The sequence below is a fragment of the Balaenoptera acutorostrata genome, chromosome 12, assembly GCF_949987535.1.
Source record: "Balaenoptera acutorostrata chromosome 12, mBalAcu1.1, whole genome shotgun sequence".
In the NCBI taxonomy this organism is placed as follows: Eukaryota; Metazoa; Chordata; class Mammalia; order Artiodactyla; family Balaenopteridae; genus Balaenoptera; species Balaenoptera acutorostrata.
The window spans coordinates 9,210,161-9,227,509 of record NC_080075.1 but is presented as its reverse complement, the minus strand read 5'-3'; the positions used below and the strand labels follow the sequence as shown (position 1 = coordinate 9,227,509).

Here is a 17,349-nt window from a genome sequence, read left to right as displayed (position 1 = left end):
ACTGACATCTTTCAGTTTTTAAAAAAAAATTAATTAATTAATTAATTTTTGGCTGAGTTGGGTCTTTGTTGCTGCGCGTGGGCTTTCTCTAGTTGTGGCGAGTGGGGGCTACTCTTCGTTGCGGTGCGTGGTCTTCTCATTACGATGGCTTCTCTTGTTGCGGAGCATGAGCTCTAGGTGCGTGGGCTTCAGTAGTTGTGGCACATGGGCTCAGTAATTGTGGCTTGCAGGCTCTAGAGTGCAGGCTCAGTCATTGTGGTGCATGGGCTTAGTTGCTCCGCAGCATGGGGGATCTTCCCGGACCAGGGCTCGAACCCGTGTCCCCTGCATTGGCAGGCGGATTCTTAACCACTGTGCCACCAGGGAAGTCCCTGACATCTTTCACTTAATGTGATGTTTTTAAGATTCATCCGTGTTGTAGCATGTACCAGAACTTTATTCATTTTATGGCCAAATAAAATCAGGAGATGAATTGTATGGATATTCCACAGTTTGTTTATCCACTTACCAGTTGATGGGTGGAGAGCTGATTCTTATTCTAGCAAGCAGTTAACTTGGTTGGACTCAGACTCCAAACTCTGCCTCCCTTATTAAATAAATGCAAATCTCACCAGTTTCCTTTTTTCAAGGATTAATGCTACTCCAGTTTCTGCCTGTTCTTGATTGCTCTCTAGTGCCTTCAAGTAGCTATTTTAATTTTTTGTCCAGGGCTTATAATTTTTTTCTGTGTGAGAGTTAGCCGATAAAATCTACTTCACCATTATTGGATGGGGAATTCACAATGCTTTAATTTTAATTGGCAATACAGCTATGGAGCCTTATGTAGATTCATCTTCTTCAATTCTCAGAAAATAGCCCTCTCTCCTGACTCCAGATAAATGTCTTAGGTAAAGAGAGAATGCTACTAGTGATTTGAAGCTGCTCTGTAAATGTCAGTCAAGATGTTGAAATCTTAGAAATGAAGATTTTAAAGATTGAGAGATTTATTGAGTGAGGTTATTGCTGATGGGATTCAAGTATCCATTCTTTGCTCTTTACTGTTATGGACATTGAACTTAAAGATTTGTGAATTTTATCATTCCTGGTGATTTGGGACCAAACCTGGTCTCTAAAATTCAGCCTTGCCCCTTCTGCCTTTCCCAAGTAGGCTGTGATCCTGCCTCCCTAGAAAGGCAAAGGAAAGGAAGTGTTGGATCGAAGAGTACCACCACTTTCTCTACCACCTTTGGGACTTAATAATACTAACAATAACAACAACAATAAAATAATTATCACAATAAAACAGCTCCATGAAGCCTTACCTCATCTCTGTCCTGCCAAGTCATAATTAGTCCTTGAAACCTTCTGTTAGTTCTGTGAAGGAGTAAACATATGTTTCAGGAAGCACTGTACTCCCATTCTGTAAGCACTGTGTCTAGCACATAGCGGGTGCTCAATGAGTGTTTATGGGATGGATGTTGAACAGCTGAGCATATGCTCTGAGAAGAAAGTGGTCTTGACATCCTGTATGAGTGTTCTGACTCTATTCCCTACTTGCTTCAACTCACTCATTTATTCACGAATCCCCACTCGAGAGAACAGTAGATAATATCTAAGTTTAATTTTTAAAATTCTGAAAACTAAGCCCAAGTCCTGAATAAAAGATTTCCAGAATTAAACACAGTTTCTATGTCATCTTTTTGACCTCTGCCTTAATCATTCTGGACAAAAGAACCAGGAGACCAAGAAACAAACCCTGTTCTTCCTCGCCATTCATTCATGCATTACAGGATTTCACATGTCATAAACAGTCACATTTATCATAGCACCTAGAAATACTTCATTATCTAGAACAGAATACTAAGCATCACGGATTATTGGTGTCCCTGGGGATATAATCTGATGTCAGAGAATAGCATTTTGAAATAAAAATAAGTGTGGATAATGTACCATTTTGACTGCTTTTCTTTATAAACATGCAGATTATGTGACGTCTCTGGGGAGACTTGTGGCTTCCCGGTATGCAGACGGCCTGTTTCCACGGATCTACACAACGGAAGATGGCAGAGTGTACAATGTAAGTCAGAGTTCCCTGGATGGCCGGGTCCTGGGACACGCTGCTGAGGTCTACATGGGGAGGCAGGCAGGCCAAGGCCTTATCAGGGCTGGAGGATTTCTTCTGACTGTTTGTAGACAGTGGTGAATGCCACGGCCCAGGAACTGGGGAGAGAAGCACTTGACCCATTAGAGATGAGAGCAGAAAGGTCTTGACCAGAGGTGAAAACCTTTGCATATCAACACTTTGTTTTGCCTGGAAAATAAAGAAACAAAGCAGGGGCTTCCCTGGTGGCGCAGTGGTTGAGAATCTGCCTGCCAATGCAGGGGACACGGGTTCGAGCCCTGGTCTGGGAAGATCCCACATGCCGCGGAGCAACTAGGCCCGTGAGCCACAATTACTGAGCCTGCGCGTCTGGAGCCTGTGCTCTGCAACAAGAGAGGCCGCGATAATGAGAGGCCCGTGCACCGCGATGAAGAGTGGTCCCCACTTGCCACAACTAGAGAAAGCCCTCGCACAGAAACGAAGACCCAACACAGCCAAAAATAAATAAATAAATAAATTTATTTAAAAAAAAAAAGAAAGAAACAAAGCAGTATGACAGAAGTTAGCTGAAAGGCAAGCGCAAGCTGCTGTTATCTGGTAGATGCTCTAGGAATAGAGGACCCCTGATGCAGGTAGTAGTGGACAGAGATTGAGCGGCACCTCTTGCTGGAGTCCTTCATTCCCAGCAATTCAACACGTGATTCCTGCGTGCCCTTAACACGTCAGGCGCTGTGCACACCCCAGCCACCACAGGGAGCTCCAGAGACACACGTCCCATCATGTTGCTTCATGGATACTTTTTCATGTCACTGTACATTCATGTACCACCTGGATGGTTATTTCTTAACATTTAAAAACTGTACATTACTTTTATTTTATTTTATTTTGGTGGCACTGCACAGCTTTTTAATCTGAACCACCTTAAAATCAATGTGGCAATATTGAAAATGTCTGTCTTTGCCATCTAATTCCACCCGCACAGCCCCTATGACATGGTCCCACCCTGGTTTCTGTGTTATGGTAGAGGTGTGTAGTAAGTTCCGTGAACTCTGGTGAGGGAGTTAGGAATTCTGCATTAGGGAGCCGTGGAATGCAGCAGAAGGCAATGCTGGTGCTTCAGGAATAAGCTTGAGAGACACGGGGGCGCGGGGAGGGGACTGGGATGAGAACGAAAGGAGTTGAAGGCAGAGGGGCCAGCATGAAAACGTAGAATTACATGGTGTGTTCCGAAGACACATTTTCCTTAACTAGGTGTTTGGGGGTGTTGTGAAGATTGTTAAAGTTGGTTTTTTTTTTTTTAAGTACCAGATCTTTTAACGTCTGATTCTTCACAGCATAGGGCACACTTTTTTCTTATTCCTTTTGTCTGTCTTCTGCCTCCCTACACCCGGAAAGGCCTTGCACGATTTTGCCTGACCTGTGTGAACGATGCTTTATTTGTAAGTCACCTTTCAGGGGCAGCCCCTAGAGTGTTGGTGGCAGCTCTGGGTGATCAAGTAATCCAGGTACAGGGGAGCTTGGCCTGAGAGACAAGAGGACACAGGACAAAGGCTGTGAGCGGGAGGATGGGTAGTGGGGTGGCATCCCTTAGAGGAAGCCAGGCAGATGTGCTGGCATGTTTAGAAGCATTTTCAGAAATATTTTTGGCATATTATGCTTAGGCAGATGTTTCAGTGAGACTTTCTTTTTCATCTGCCTTTGCTGATCTCTCTTTTCTTCTACCTAATTTCTCCCCCAGCCCAACCCAGTTTTCTCTGGAGTCTCTGAATTTTATCTAGATTTGTTGAATACAAATTTTTTTAATTTAATTTTTATTTTTTATTAGAGTACATTGTTGATTGACAATGTTGTGTTAGTTTCAGGTGTACAGCAAAGTGATTTAGTTATACATATACACATATCCATTCTTTTTCAGATTCTTTTCCCATATGTTTTTACATATTTTTGAGTAGAGTTCCCTGTGTTATACAGTAGGTCCTTGTTGATTTTATATATAGTAGTGTGTATATGTTAATCCCAAACTCCTGATTTATCCTCCCCCCGCCACCTTTCCCCTTTGGTAACCATAAGTTTGTTCTCAAAGTCTGTTGAGTCTGTTTCCATCCTGTAAATAAGTCCATTTGTATCATTTTTTAAAATTCCACATATGAGTGATATCATATGATATTTGTCTTTCTTGTCTGACTTCACTTAGTATGATAATCTCTAGGTTGAATACAAATTTGATGTCATTTATGAAATGATACAATTCAACGCCACATGCAAATATGATACAGATGCATTTTTTGTTATATTCATTCGTTTTATTTTTCAGATTCCACATGTGATTACATACAATATTTGTCTTTCTCTGTCTGACTTATTTCACTGAGCATAATACCCTCCAGATCCATCCATGTTGTTGCAAATGGCAAGCTTTCATTATTTTTTATGGCTGAGTAATATTCTATTTATGGCTGAGTAAAATTCTACCTGTGTAATATTCTATTCTATTGTGTGATATATGTATATATTATATAGCACATCTCCTTTATCCATTCATATGTTGATGGATACTTAGGTTGCTTCCACATCTTCCATTATCTGGCTGCTGTAAATAATGCTGCTATGAACACTGGGCTACATGTATACCTAAGAATTAGTGTTTTCATTTTCTTTGGATATATACCCAGGAGAATTGCTGGATTATATGCCAGTTCTATTTTTAGTTTTTTGAAGAACTTCCATACTGTTTTTCATAGTGGCTGCACCAATTACATTCCCACCAACAGTGTAGGAGGGTTCCGTTATCTGCATTTCCTGAGCATTTGTTATTTGTGGTCTTTTTGATGATAGCCATTCTGACAGGTGTGAGCTGATATCTCATTGTGGTTTTGATTTGCATTTCTCTGATGATTAGTGACGTTGAGCATCTTTTCATGTGCCTGTTGACCATCTGTATGTCTTCTTTGGGAAAATGTCTATTTAGATCTTCTGCCCATTTTTTTAATTGAGTTTTTTTTTATGGAGTTTTTTTCTTTATTGAGAAACTTAAGACTTGGATACATCAAATAAAACCAATTTCTGGGGGGAAAAAAAATCAAAACTCACAATAGAAAAAAAAAAAGTTAACACTGTCTGCGCCATATCAGAACCCAGAGAATATAATCTTTCAATTGAAAAATTCTAGGCACGTCATAATTGACCTTTTGATACAAAATGACCTATTAAATTTGCAATTTGTGGTTCTTGGTGTTGAGGTCCATAGGACAAGCTAGAAAGTCTTCAAACCTTGAGCTGAATTCCATGAGGGCTTATTTGGCTTGTGAATCGTTTTGTCCTTGTCTAAGAGGTAGCAGCAGCAACAGCGCTCACTTTCTGGGCACCTTCTTTCTTGGCATGATGAGCCTGTAGGACGGCCACAGCTTCATCCACGTGGGAGCGGAGAGACTCGAGGGACTCCAGCATGTGCAGCAGCTCCGAGCTGTCAATCTCCAGCAGCATCCCCGTAATCTTCCCGGCCAGGTTTGAGTGCATCGTCTGGATGAGCAGGAACAAACGTTCACCCAGCATCTGCTTCTGTTCCTGGGGGGGTGCTGCGGCCAGCATGGAGGCGGTCAGCGGCTCCTGCCCCTGCACGTGGACCGCAGGCTGGGGTGCCTGCAGGGGCCGGATGGCAGGGTGAGGGCTGCGGACACCGGAGGCATATTTGTAAGGTGCAACAGCCCAAGGAGCAGTGACAGCAACAGCAGCACGAGGCGCTAGGCTCTGCACAGCTGCGGGAACACCTCCAGACTGGCAGCTGTCAGTCAGCCCTTGCTGGGCGGCACCAGCCCCACCAAAGTCCATAGCCAAGCGGTCTGGGCACTCAGACCCGACTCTGAGTGGTAGTAGGGAGGCCGCGAGAGGCTGGAGCATTACCAGCTGGAGCCAGATGGCGAAGAGCTGGACGACGCCCAGACTGGCGTATAGCACTTGGCATTCCTTGGAAGCCTTGAGGTCTCCCACCTTGCTGCAGCGTGGATTAGGCCTCATCTGTGCTAACTGGTTAGGTAATACGGAGGTCTTCCCTGAGCCTGTCGAACTGCTGGCACAAAGTAGCCCCCAGTTGCAGGCTGGAACTGATTTAAGATGGCATTGGCAGGGAGCGCTCTAATCCCGACCACCCGATGCATATACTGGTTGGTCAGGTGAGCCTTTCTCTCTTCCTTTCTCTGGGCCAGGGCGACATACAGTGGCTTGGAGCCCACGATGCGTCCGTTCATCTCTGTGACTGCTTTGGTTGCCTCTTCAGGGGATGAGAAGCAGACAAAGCCAAACCCTTTGCTTCTCCCATCCTCCAGCATTACCTTAGCACTGGTGATTGATCCAAAAGGAGAAAACTCTTTCCTTAACTTCTCGTCATCAATGGTGTCATCCAAGTTCTTAATGTAGAGATTCACCCCCTGATAGCGACTAATTCTCTCCTTTTTCAGCTGTTCAAATTTTCGCTTTAACTCGGCCTGCTGTTCCACTTTCTTCTGTGGAAATGGGAATGACTTTCCCACTGATTTCTTTTCCATTCATCTCTTCCACGGCCTTATTGGAATCCTTGTGCTTTTCGTAACTCACAAAGCCAAAGCCTTTGGATTTCCCACTGGGATCTCTCGTTACCTTGACACTTAGAGTCTTACCAAACTGGCTGAATAGCTCTTTCAGACTCTCATCATCCACCTCTTCCCCAGAGTTTTTGATACAAACATTGGTGAATTCCTTGGCTTTGGCTCCAAGCTCAGCTTCCCACTCTTTTCGAGACTTGAATCTGCCCACAAACACTTTGTGGTCATTGAGGAGAATGCAGTTCATCTTCTCAATGACCTTGTCGGCAGCCTCCTGGGTCTCGAAGTGGACAAAGACGTAACCCTTAGAGCCATTCTCATCACACACCACCTTGCAGGACAGAATGTTTCCAAAAGCAGAAAAAGTATCATAAAGTGCCTTGTTATCTATAGATTTGTCCAGGTTCTTGATGAATACGTTTCCCATGCCAGATTTTCTCAGAGAGGGATCCCTCTGAGACCACATGATACGGATTGGCTTTCTCTTAATCACATCAAAGTTCATGGTATCCAAAGCCCGCTCAGCATCAGCCGGCTGCCGGAAGTTGACGTAGGCATAACCCAGGGAGCGGCGGGTGATCATGTCGCGGAAGACCCAGATGGATAGCACAGGCCCCGCAGGACTGAACTTTTCATTCAGCATGGCCTCGGTGATGTCCAGGGCAGGTCACCCACGTACAGGGAGGCCATGGGGTAGCTGCTGGCCGCGGCGTTCATCTCCCCACCACCCCGAGCCCCGCCAGGAGGACTTCTTAGAGGGACCACACAGGACAAAGGGGGCTCCGCTCCGAGCCGTGGCCCATGCCGCGGCTCACAGGTGGCAGTGAAGCTCAGAGAAGCTGGAGTCGGCTCCGCGGGCCGGAGAGGAGTCTGGGGGCTGCTCGGAGGAGACTGCCAAACCGCAGACAAAAGGCTCTCAAAAACAATATGGCCCTCCCTGGGAGTTTGCAATTTTCAGCTGTCCTGGTCTGGAAGCTCCTAATTTCAAAAAATGAAAAAAAGTAAAACGGGGACTGTCCTCCAAGTTACAAAAATTCTTCCAGAGGCAACCCCGTGGTGCCCACGGCGGCCTCCGGATCGTGCGTTTCTCTATAAATATTAGGCCTCGGGCTCCCAGCGGTTTAAGATTACGGCAGCTCGGGGAAGAGGGAAACCAAATAGTTGTCGGTGCCGAGTCGGCAAGCCCCCAGGCTGCCGGAATGCGCAGGCGCCACCCACGCCGGGGAGGCGAAGGGCAGCGCGGACACGTGCAGCGCGGAGGCCGGCGCGCTGGGGGCGGGTGCGGCTGGCGCGGGGCTGCCACGTGACGCTGCCGGGCGGCGGGCGGAGGCGCGTGGACGCGGGCACGCGAGCGGCTCACCACCGGGCCGACGGGCGGGGACTGACGGACGCCCAGGGGCGGCGGCGGCAGCGGCGTGGGGCAGGCCGGAAGCGTGCCGAAGTGACTACCCCGCGGGTTCTCTTGAGGAGGATTCGCTCTTTTTCTTTCTTTCTTTTTTTTTTTTTAAAAAAGCTTTAAAAGCGTTTCCGGGTTTATTTTCTTTTTTTTTCTTCAGGATGCTAGGCCTGAAAGCGGCGGAGGCTGTGGCGACCCAGGGCAGAGAGCGAGTTGTTTGTTTTTTTTTGATATTGATTTGTATGACTATATATTTTGGATATTAATCCCTTATCAGTCATATCATTTGCAAATATTTTCTCCCATTCAGAAGGTTATCTTTTCATTTTGCCAGTGGTTTCATATGCTGTGCAAAAGCTTTTCAGTTTAATTAGGTCCCATTTATTCACTTTTGCTTTTGTTTCCTTTGCCTTAGGAGACAGATTCAAAAAGATATTGCTGCGATTTATGTCAAAGAGTGTTCTGCCTGTGTTTTCCCCTAGAAGTTTTATGGTTTCCAGTATTACATTTAGGTCTTTAATTCATTTTGAGGTTATTTTTGTATGCGCTGTGAGAAAATATTCTAATTTTATTCTTTTACAAGTAGCTGTCTAGTTTTCCCAGCACCACTTATTGAAGGGAGTGTCTTTTCCCAATGGTATATTCTTGCCTCTTTTGTCATAAATTAATTGACCATAAATGCATGGGTTTATTTCTGGGCTGTCTGTTCTGCGTCATTGATCTATGTGTCTGTTTTTGTGCCAGTACCATACTGTTTTGATTGCTGGCTTTGTAGTATAGTCTGAAATCAAGGAACATGATACCTCCAGCTCTGTTCTTCTTTCTAAAGATTGCTTCGGCTATTCGCGGTCTTTTGTGTTTTCATACAAATTTTAAAATTATTTGTTCTAGTTCTGTGAAAAATGCCATTGGTATTTTGATAACGCTGGCATTAAATATATAGGTTGCCTTGGGTAGTATGGTCATTTTAACAATATTAATTCTTCCAATCCATGAACACAGTGTATCTTTCTGTTTGTGTCATCTTTAATTTCTTTCATTAGTGTCTTAATAGTTTTCTGAGTACAGGTGTTTTTACTTTTACCTCCTTAGATTTATTCCTAGGTATTTTATTCTTTTTGATGTGATAGTAAATGGGATTGTTTTCTTAATTTCTCTTTCTGGTAGTTCATTGTTAGTGTATAGAACTACAACAAATTTCTGTATACTAATTTTGTATCCTGAATTCATTGATGAACTCTGGTAGTTTTTTGGTGGTGTCTTTAGGATTTTCTATGTGTAATATCATGTCATTTGCAAATAGTGACAGTTTTACTTCTTCCTTTCCAATTTGAATTCCTTTTATTTCTTTTTTGTGTGATTGCTCTGGCTAAGACTTAAAATACTATGTTGAATTAAAGCAAGAGCAGGCATCCTGGTCTTGTTCCTGATCTTAGAGGAAATGCTTTCAGCTTTTCACCATCAAGTATGCTGTTAGCTATAGGTTTATCATATATGGCCTTTATTTTGTTGAGGTATGTTCCCTCTATATCCACTTTGTGGAGAGTTTTTTTTTTTTTTTAATCATAAATGGATGTTAAGTTTTGTCAAAAGCTTTTTCTGCATCCATTGAGATGATAATATGATTTTTATTCTTCAGTTTGTTAAAGTGGTGTATCACATTTATTGATTTGCAGGTACTGAACCATGCTTGCATCTCTGGGATAAATCCCACTTGATCATGATATATGATCCTTTTAATGTATTTTTGGATTTGGTTTGCTAATATTTTGTTGAAGATTTTTGCATCTATGTCAATCAGTGATAAGCCTGTAATTTTCTCTTTTTGTGATAATCTGGTTTTGGTATCAGGGTGATGCTGGCCTGGTAGAATGAGTTTGGAAGTGTTCTTTCCTTTGCAATTTTTTTGGAATAGTTTGAGAAGGATAGGTGTTAACTCTTCTCTAAATGTTTGGTAGAATTCACCTGTGAAGCCATCTGGTTCTAGACTTTTGTTTTGGGGGAGTTGTTGGGGTTTTTTTTATTACTGATTCAATTTCATTACTGATAATTGGCCTGTTCATATTTTCTATTTCTTCCTGGTTCCATCTGGGAGATTTGTGCATTTCTTCTAGGTTGTTCATTTTATTGGTGTATAGTTGTTCATAGCAATCTTTTATGATCCTTTGTGTTTCTGTAGTGTTGGTTGTAAGTTTTTCGTTTTCATTACTGGTTTTATTGATTTGGGCACTCTCTTTTTTTCTTTATGAGTCTGGCTAAAGGTTTATCAGTTTTGTTTATCTTTTCAAAGAACCAACTCTTAGTTTCGTTGTTATTTTCTATTGCTTCTTTAGTCTCTATTTCATTTATTTCTGCTCTGATCTTTATGATTTCCTTCTTTCTACTAACTCCATGTTTTGTTTGTTCATCTTTTTCTAGTTCCTTTAGGAACTTTTTTCCCCTCTGCCTTTGCTGATCTCTTTTCTTCTACCTAATTTCTTAAAGTACCCCTGAGCATTTTCAGATAAAAATAATTCTGTAACTAGAAAGATTAAACACAATCTGGAAACACATTTTTTTAAAAAGAGTGCTATATTTTTGAATAGATTTCATCACCATGTTTCCTTCTATGGGGAATTATCCAAGTGTTTTTCAGTTGAAAGATTGGAAGACTTCCTCCTGGATTATGTGGAGTTTGAAGGATCATCTATGAAACTGTTATTAATGTACAGTTCTTGATGGCATAGCCCATGACTCAGTGGGCCCTATTGTTCCTGGCTGCAGTGTGGTTCAAATGATTTGATTTGGTGTGCTTTTATTAATTTAATTTTATTTTGTCACTTTTATTTTCATTAAGTTGACAGCCAAATCAGAACTGATCTATCAGTATGTGGAACACTTAACACAAGCTTTGGAGAGCTACAAGCAGCGGATGGACTGGCTCACCAGCAACAGCCGGCAGATATTCGGTGTCATCTTGGAACGGTGCATCACCATAGTGCTGGATTTTGGCGGCATGCTGGAGGAGGAGCTTAATCTGTGCCAAGATGCTCTAATCATGGTCCTCCAGGAGCAGGTGGCTCACATAGCCAAGTTCAATATCATATGGTGAGTTCCCATAGGAAAGGAGTATTTCCCTGAAACTTCATGAGTAATTTTCATGTATTTGGAGTTAAGGAGCATAACTAACACAGATCTGTGGGGAGGGAGGAGCTATAATCTTGTAATTTCCTAGAATATATCATTCCAGCAGAAAACCCACAATGAGTAAGTCTTAAAAACTTTTATCTGCTTTGTATATGGTATCTTAGTTTTCAAATTAGAAGAGACTTTAAAACATTCTTTTCTTCTGTGTATGGTATGGCAAGGTCAAAATATAAGAATATAAATTCTTAAAATTAAAATTCCTTCACACGTTTTACACTTTAGGTTCAATAATGAATTCCAATGTCACAAATTTCACTGCTTTTCAGATTGAGTTTGCAGCTCAAATTGATTTCCCCTGTACGTTGACCCCCTTTAATCAGAACAACAGGTGGCTGGCTTTATAGACTTTCCCATATTTCAGAGTTTTCACAATCAATTTTTTACAGATTCTTGGATTCAAGAGACTTTGGACTTCAGCACTGACTTCTCATGTGGAACAGTGGTTGTACTTCCCTGACAGAAAACATCTGGATGAGAGGGACATCTATCTAATTGAGTTTTTCTTTTTTAAGTAAAATATTTTCAGCTAAGCAGATGACACCTTTGAGGATGCTGCCTAATTGTGTTCTATCCCAGGTTTCTATTTCTGTCGCAGTTATATTATTGAAAGAATTAAGTGATTAAGTCTACAGTGCTTTAGCTTCCTTGGAAATGTGTGCTATAGCATAGATGCCACTCAGTCAGATTCTCTACCCAATGGGCCACACAGAGGTAAGGCAGCCTCTGTATCTGGAGGTGGGCTAGGAGGGGCAAATCAGGCTGATTCATTTAGTCCAGGATTCACATAATTCTTATAATTACAAATTCATAAGTGATTCATAAAATTCGTTTAATTATAAACACAGAGATAAACTCAAGTGGCCCTTGTTTTTTGGGGGGTGTTCCATCACATTTCTAAGCTCAAATTAAATGATTGAATCAAAATGTCCCAGGATTTAAAAACTTATGCTCTGCTGAACTCAAAACAATACTATTTTTGATCCAAAAAAGGTAACTGATGGGAATCTTTCAGAACAATGAAAACAATGTAATAAAAGAATTAGAAATAAAATTGTGGAGTAACAAAATTGTTGCTGATTTGCAAATCTTAATGCTGTGAATCCTTATAAACTTACTATTCACAGAAGACTGTTGCATCTAAACCTTCCTATTTATGAAAATAACTTTCCTCAATAATTTTTTTGACATTAAAAATTTTTTATTGAAATATAGTTGATTTACAATGTGGTGTTAGTTTCAGGTATACAGCAAAGTGATTCAGTTTTATATATGTGTATATATATATTCCTTTTTAGATTCTTTTCCATTATAGGTTATTACAAGATATTGAGTGTAGTTCCCTGTGCACGTTCCTCAGTAATTTTAATGCAATTGTTAATGTTCGAATTTTTGAGATTTTTAAATTATCCTGTAAACGTTGTTTTTCCCAGTCAGTACAGCTTATGGAAGGTCATAGTGCTTTGGAAACCTGCCTTAAACAGCTCGCCTGTTTTCTCGGTAACTTTGAGAGGGCTGGGAGCTGTGTTTTCTTTCTCTCAGCTCTGGTGACATTGGGTGTCTTGCTGCTCGTAGCTGTGAGACTGAGGGCTGACAGCTACATTGACCACTGCCAGTGACAGCCCCATGCGGTCCCTTTCAGGGTTTCTCAAGAGCCTGTGAAATGGCAGGAAGGTGCTGTTCCTGTGACGGCACAATCCATAGCCGCTGCCATCAGCTGGGTTGAGAAATCGCCTTTTGAGCTGGCTCTGAGCCAGACTAGCCACTTAGACGCTCTGCTGGAGGCGGGGAAAGATGAATCGGTAAGTGTGTGTCCGTGTCTGCTCCCACGTCACGAAGGTGGCTTCGCGCTTATTCCTTCACACTCAGTATCCGCATACTGCCTTCCAGCTGAGCTTGGGCCCTTCCAGTTGCATCCCACAGAGACTGCATCCTTGGCATTCAGGAGCCCCAGCAGTCTTAGTCCTGTTCACCTCTGAATTTGGAACCAATTGATAAATAGGTGACAGGCCCCAGATGGGGATCAAAAGAGCATCTCTGGTGATGGCAGAGATGGACCAACCAAAATGAGACTCTTAAGACCTGAGCCTGGCTGGGCTTCCCTGGGGGGCGTCACTGGGGCCGCAGGGCAGACCCTCATTTAGCCGCTGCCAGGAGAGCCACGTGCTGCTCCCAGCCCCCGAGCATCGAGAAAGGAAGAGAGTGAGGCCGTGAGTGTGCATCTCTAATGCTTCAGTTCCACTCTTGCTCTCCTGACAATTAGATAAGCCCATCTCTTGTGGGAGGAGAGGTTGGAAGACTCCTCACTGAACCTTGAGGATGAGGAAATAGGGTTTCCCCCAGCATCCATGCTCTGAATCTTTCCCAGTTCCTCTTCTTCACAGATGGGTCCGTCATGTGCTTTCCAAGGTGAAGTGTATCCCAGCCAGTGTGTCATCCGTTCTTGAATGCTGATGCATTCACATAAGCTTTTTGATAGGGACCTTTTGGATATAAAGCTTTACCTGGAAGAAGTGATTAACTGGTGGTGTTTTATATCTCTTTTAGCCACAGAGTGTGTGTGTGTGTTTTTTTTTTTAACATCTTTATTGGAGTATAATTGCTTTACAATGGTGTGTTAGTTTCTGCTTTATAACAAAGTGAATCAGTTATACATATACATATGTTCCCATATCTCTTCCCTCTTGCATCTCCCTCCCTCCCACCCTCCCTATCCCACCCCTCTAGGTGGTCACAAAGCACCGAGCTGATCTCCCTGTGCTATGCGGCTGCTTCCCACTAGCTATCTATTTTACATTTGGTAGTGTATATATGTCCATGCCACTCTCTCACCCTGTCACATCACACCCCTGCCCCTCCCCCTATCCTCAAGTCCATTCTCTAGTAGGTCTGTGTCTTTATTCCCGTCTTGCCACTAGGTTCTTCATGACTTTTTTTTTCCCCCTTAGATTCCATATATATGTGCTAGCATACTGTATTTGTTTTTCTCTTTCTGACTTACTTCACTCTGTATGACAGACTCTGACTCCATCCAATGGAGGTATTTGTAGTGAGGTGGATGGAGTTAGAGTCTGTCATAAAGAGTGTGTGTTTTTGTGAGCAGCTCTAATGGTGGGACTGTTAAGGGTAGTGACAGGCTAGAGAGGAAGTACTCTGGGCACATGAGGTCCTTAGGCCAGCCTTACTCCCCAGGTAGGGATAGGTCTGCTTTCTTTTGGGATACAGATGCTTAACTAATCCTTACTAATTGATTAATATTAATTAATAATTACTTGCTTCTTCCACTCTGGAATCCCGGGGATTCTGCAGTTTTCAAGCTTTACTCTGCTGCATTAAGAAGTCCTTTCTTGGGCAAGGTGGCCATGTGCTGGCACCTTGAAAGGAGAGCTCCCAGTGGTCACCAGACCGTGTTTATTGATACTGAGGGTGATGGTTTGAAATTGGAAACATACTGTTTATCCTCAGAAAGCCAGAGGAACAAATGTTTCCCATTAAAGAAGAACGAAATGCAAGCTATTTTGTTCTTTGGCCTTTTAAGTTTGTTTTAACATCTGTAAAATTTCAAATGTCTGGACACCTTAATAAGCATTCAAGAAATGGAATATTTCACAGGCTCTTGGATGTGTGTGTGTGTGTGTGTGCGTGCGTACGTGGGTGTTCTCCTTCTTTGTCTGTTCACCTGGCTCCCCGGTCATAGGTGGCCCTGGCAACCCAACCTGACTGCAAGATTTCCTGGTGACCTTGACTTTCTATTTTACTTCCCTCTGGTTTGTATGTCTCCCTTCTCTGGGGGGTTTTTCCCTAGCCCAGGAAATGTGTAACAATTTAGTGAGTTCCAGGGAAGTTCTGTAGAAGAGGAATAACCAAGAAGGTAGCTTCCAGGCACTGGTCATCAAATGCCACGTGAAAACTCTTGAGAAGAGACCACGGGGTATGAAAGATGCTAAACATATTCAGACCATGGTATTCTCCACCCAGAGCTTATATCTGGCTATGGTCCTGAGGAAAAGTTTAGTAAATGCAACTGCCTCACATATAAAAATGCCATGCTCTATGTCTTATGAGGAGTAAAGAAAAGCATGCATGGGGACGTCCCTGGCTGTCCAGTAATTAAGACTCCACGCTTCCACTGCAGGAGGCACGGGTTCGATCCCTGACTGGGGAAGATCCCACATGCTGTGCAGTGTGGCCAAAAAAAAAAAAAAACCATAAATAAGATGAGACTTTAAAAACAAAAGCAAAACTATTAAAAACTAGAACTTCCTTGACAGTCCAGTGGTTAAGACTCCGCGCTTTCACTGCAGGGGGCGTGGGTCTGATCCTTGGTTGGGGAACTAAGATCCAGCATATCTTGCAGAGCGGCCAAAAACAACCCCAGAAACGCATGCATGTGTTAGGGGTGGGGAGAGAAACAGTTCCCATAAAGACCTGCTGCTCTGCCCTGAGCCCCTCATGTCCACCCCAGTGAGTTTCCAGTTGATCCATGTGGCTGCAGTTTGCTATGAACAGAAAGGATTTAAGGCTTAAGAAATGTTTCGAACAGTAAATCTAAAACCCCAGTCTTTTCCTGCTCATGATAACCTGCTTTGAGTTTTCATCTCCCTCTGTGAGTGGATCCTGAGAGGAACCAAGAAAGTGGGTATTGTCTTGTGTTCAAAGATTAACAGGGAAGTTGGGTTTTTGTACCCGTTCCACGTGAAGAGGGAGGGCTGACTGTTGTGCTTGGTTACAGTGGAGGAGAATGCCCAGAGGCCACTGGCCTCCAGGACTGGTCTTTGTAACCATGGGCGGGCCAGGAAGGTTTACCAGAGACAGATGACAGAGCGTGAGCCTTTGGGTCCAGGAAGAGCCCGGGCAGAGTGTGGGGTCTGTTTAAGTCGTGTATCTCATAGCGGCACATGAGGAGCACCATTGATGGATGAATTACTGGTGTACCCTGTAAAAAAGAACCTGGTTCATGGGAAGGGCAGCCCGTGGAGTACTGAGGAGATGTTTAGAGGGGCTGGTGTTGCCTTCAGAGCCCAGGCATGTGTCTGGCACAGGGTTTCTACTCTGCAGCGTCCTCTGGTCTCTGGATGCGTCTTTTGGAAGTTGGTAGCTTCCCTGGCCTTTTTTATTTTTAATTTTCGGCTGTGTTGGGTCTTCGCCTCTGTGCGAGGGCTCTCTCCAGCCGCGGCAAGCAGGGGCCACTCTTCATCGTGGTGCGCGGGCCTCTCACTATCGCGGCCTCTCCTGTTGCGGAGCATGGGCTCCAGACGTGCAGGCTCAGCAGCTGTGGCTCACGGGCCCAGCCGCCCCGCGGCAGGTGGGATCTTCCCAGATCAGGGCTAGAACCTGTGTCCCCTGCATTGGCAGGCAGACTTCCAACCACTGCGCCAGCAGGGAAGCCCTTCCCTGGCCTTTTTGAGGAGGGGTGCTGTGTCAGGAGGCCCTGGATGGCCTGCTGACCCAGGACGAGAAGGGTCCTTAGGAAAGAGATGGCTGTTTATCCAAAGCCCCAATTCCCAGCTACCTAAGGGAGGGACCTGCCTTCTGCTTTCAAAGCCACCTGTATTTCTCTTTGTGTTCTCTCATCCTCTCTTCCATCTACCTGATAGGCACAAATTTGTTCACTTTAAAAAAAAAAAATCATATTGACTGAGAGACTAAGTGGGTGAATTAGAGGCAGACCCACATGATTCCATAAGGACCCTTCACCACTGGGCAGTGAGAAGGACTGGCTGCATCAGTCATGACCCTGGCATTTCATTTTCTTCCTTGCTGCGGCTCAGACAGGCATCACATCTTTTCATCTTTGCCTTAGCATTGCCTAGCAATGGCAGTGCCTAGCATGGACTCGATAAATGTTTGTTGAACAGTGAAGGAATAGAAAGGAAATAATGTCGATATTCTTGAGATTTGGGATTAGAGGTGGGTCCAAGAGATTCCCATCCCCAAGCTATGGTACAGATTTGAGTTTTTTTGAATTGAAGGGAGGTGGCCTGCATGGGACCAGGTGGGTGAATTTGCTGAGCCTTGTATGCCTGTGATGGGGATGTTGGGTTGGAATAGGGGTCCTGAAGCCCAGGAGGCCGGAACGTTGGTGGTGGTCAACGGCGTTAGGAGGAATCTGA

At 43.7% G+C, this 17,349-nt stretch overlaps 1 protein-coding gene and 1 pseudogene across 1 annotated transcript in view; one reads left to right on the top strand and one right to left on the bottom strand.

Moving 5' to 3' along the window:
* Window positions 1–17,349, top strand: part of VWA3B (von Willebrand factor A domain containing 3B) — a 234,457-nt gene that overhangs the window by 13,900 nt on the left and 203,208 nt on the right. The window contains 3 exon segments of the mRNA XM_057558670.1: window positions 1,962–2,056; window positions 10,890–11,140; window positions 12,879–13,038. Of these exon segments, the coding sequence (XP_057414653.1) occupies window positions 1,962–2,056; window positions 10,890–11,140; window positions 12,879–13,038 (506 nt within the window).
* On the bottom strand, window positions 5,273–7,374 carry LOC103012499 (polyadenylate-binding protein 4-like; annotated as a pseudogene).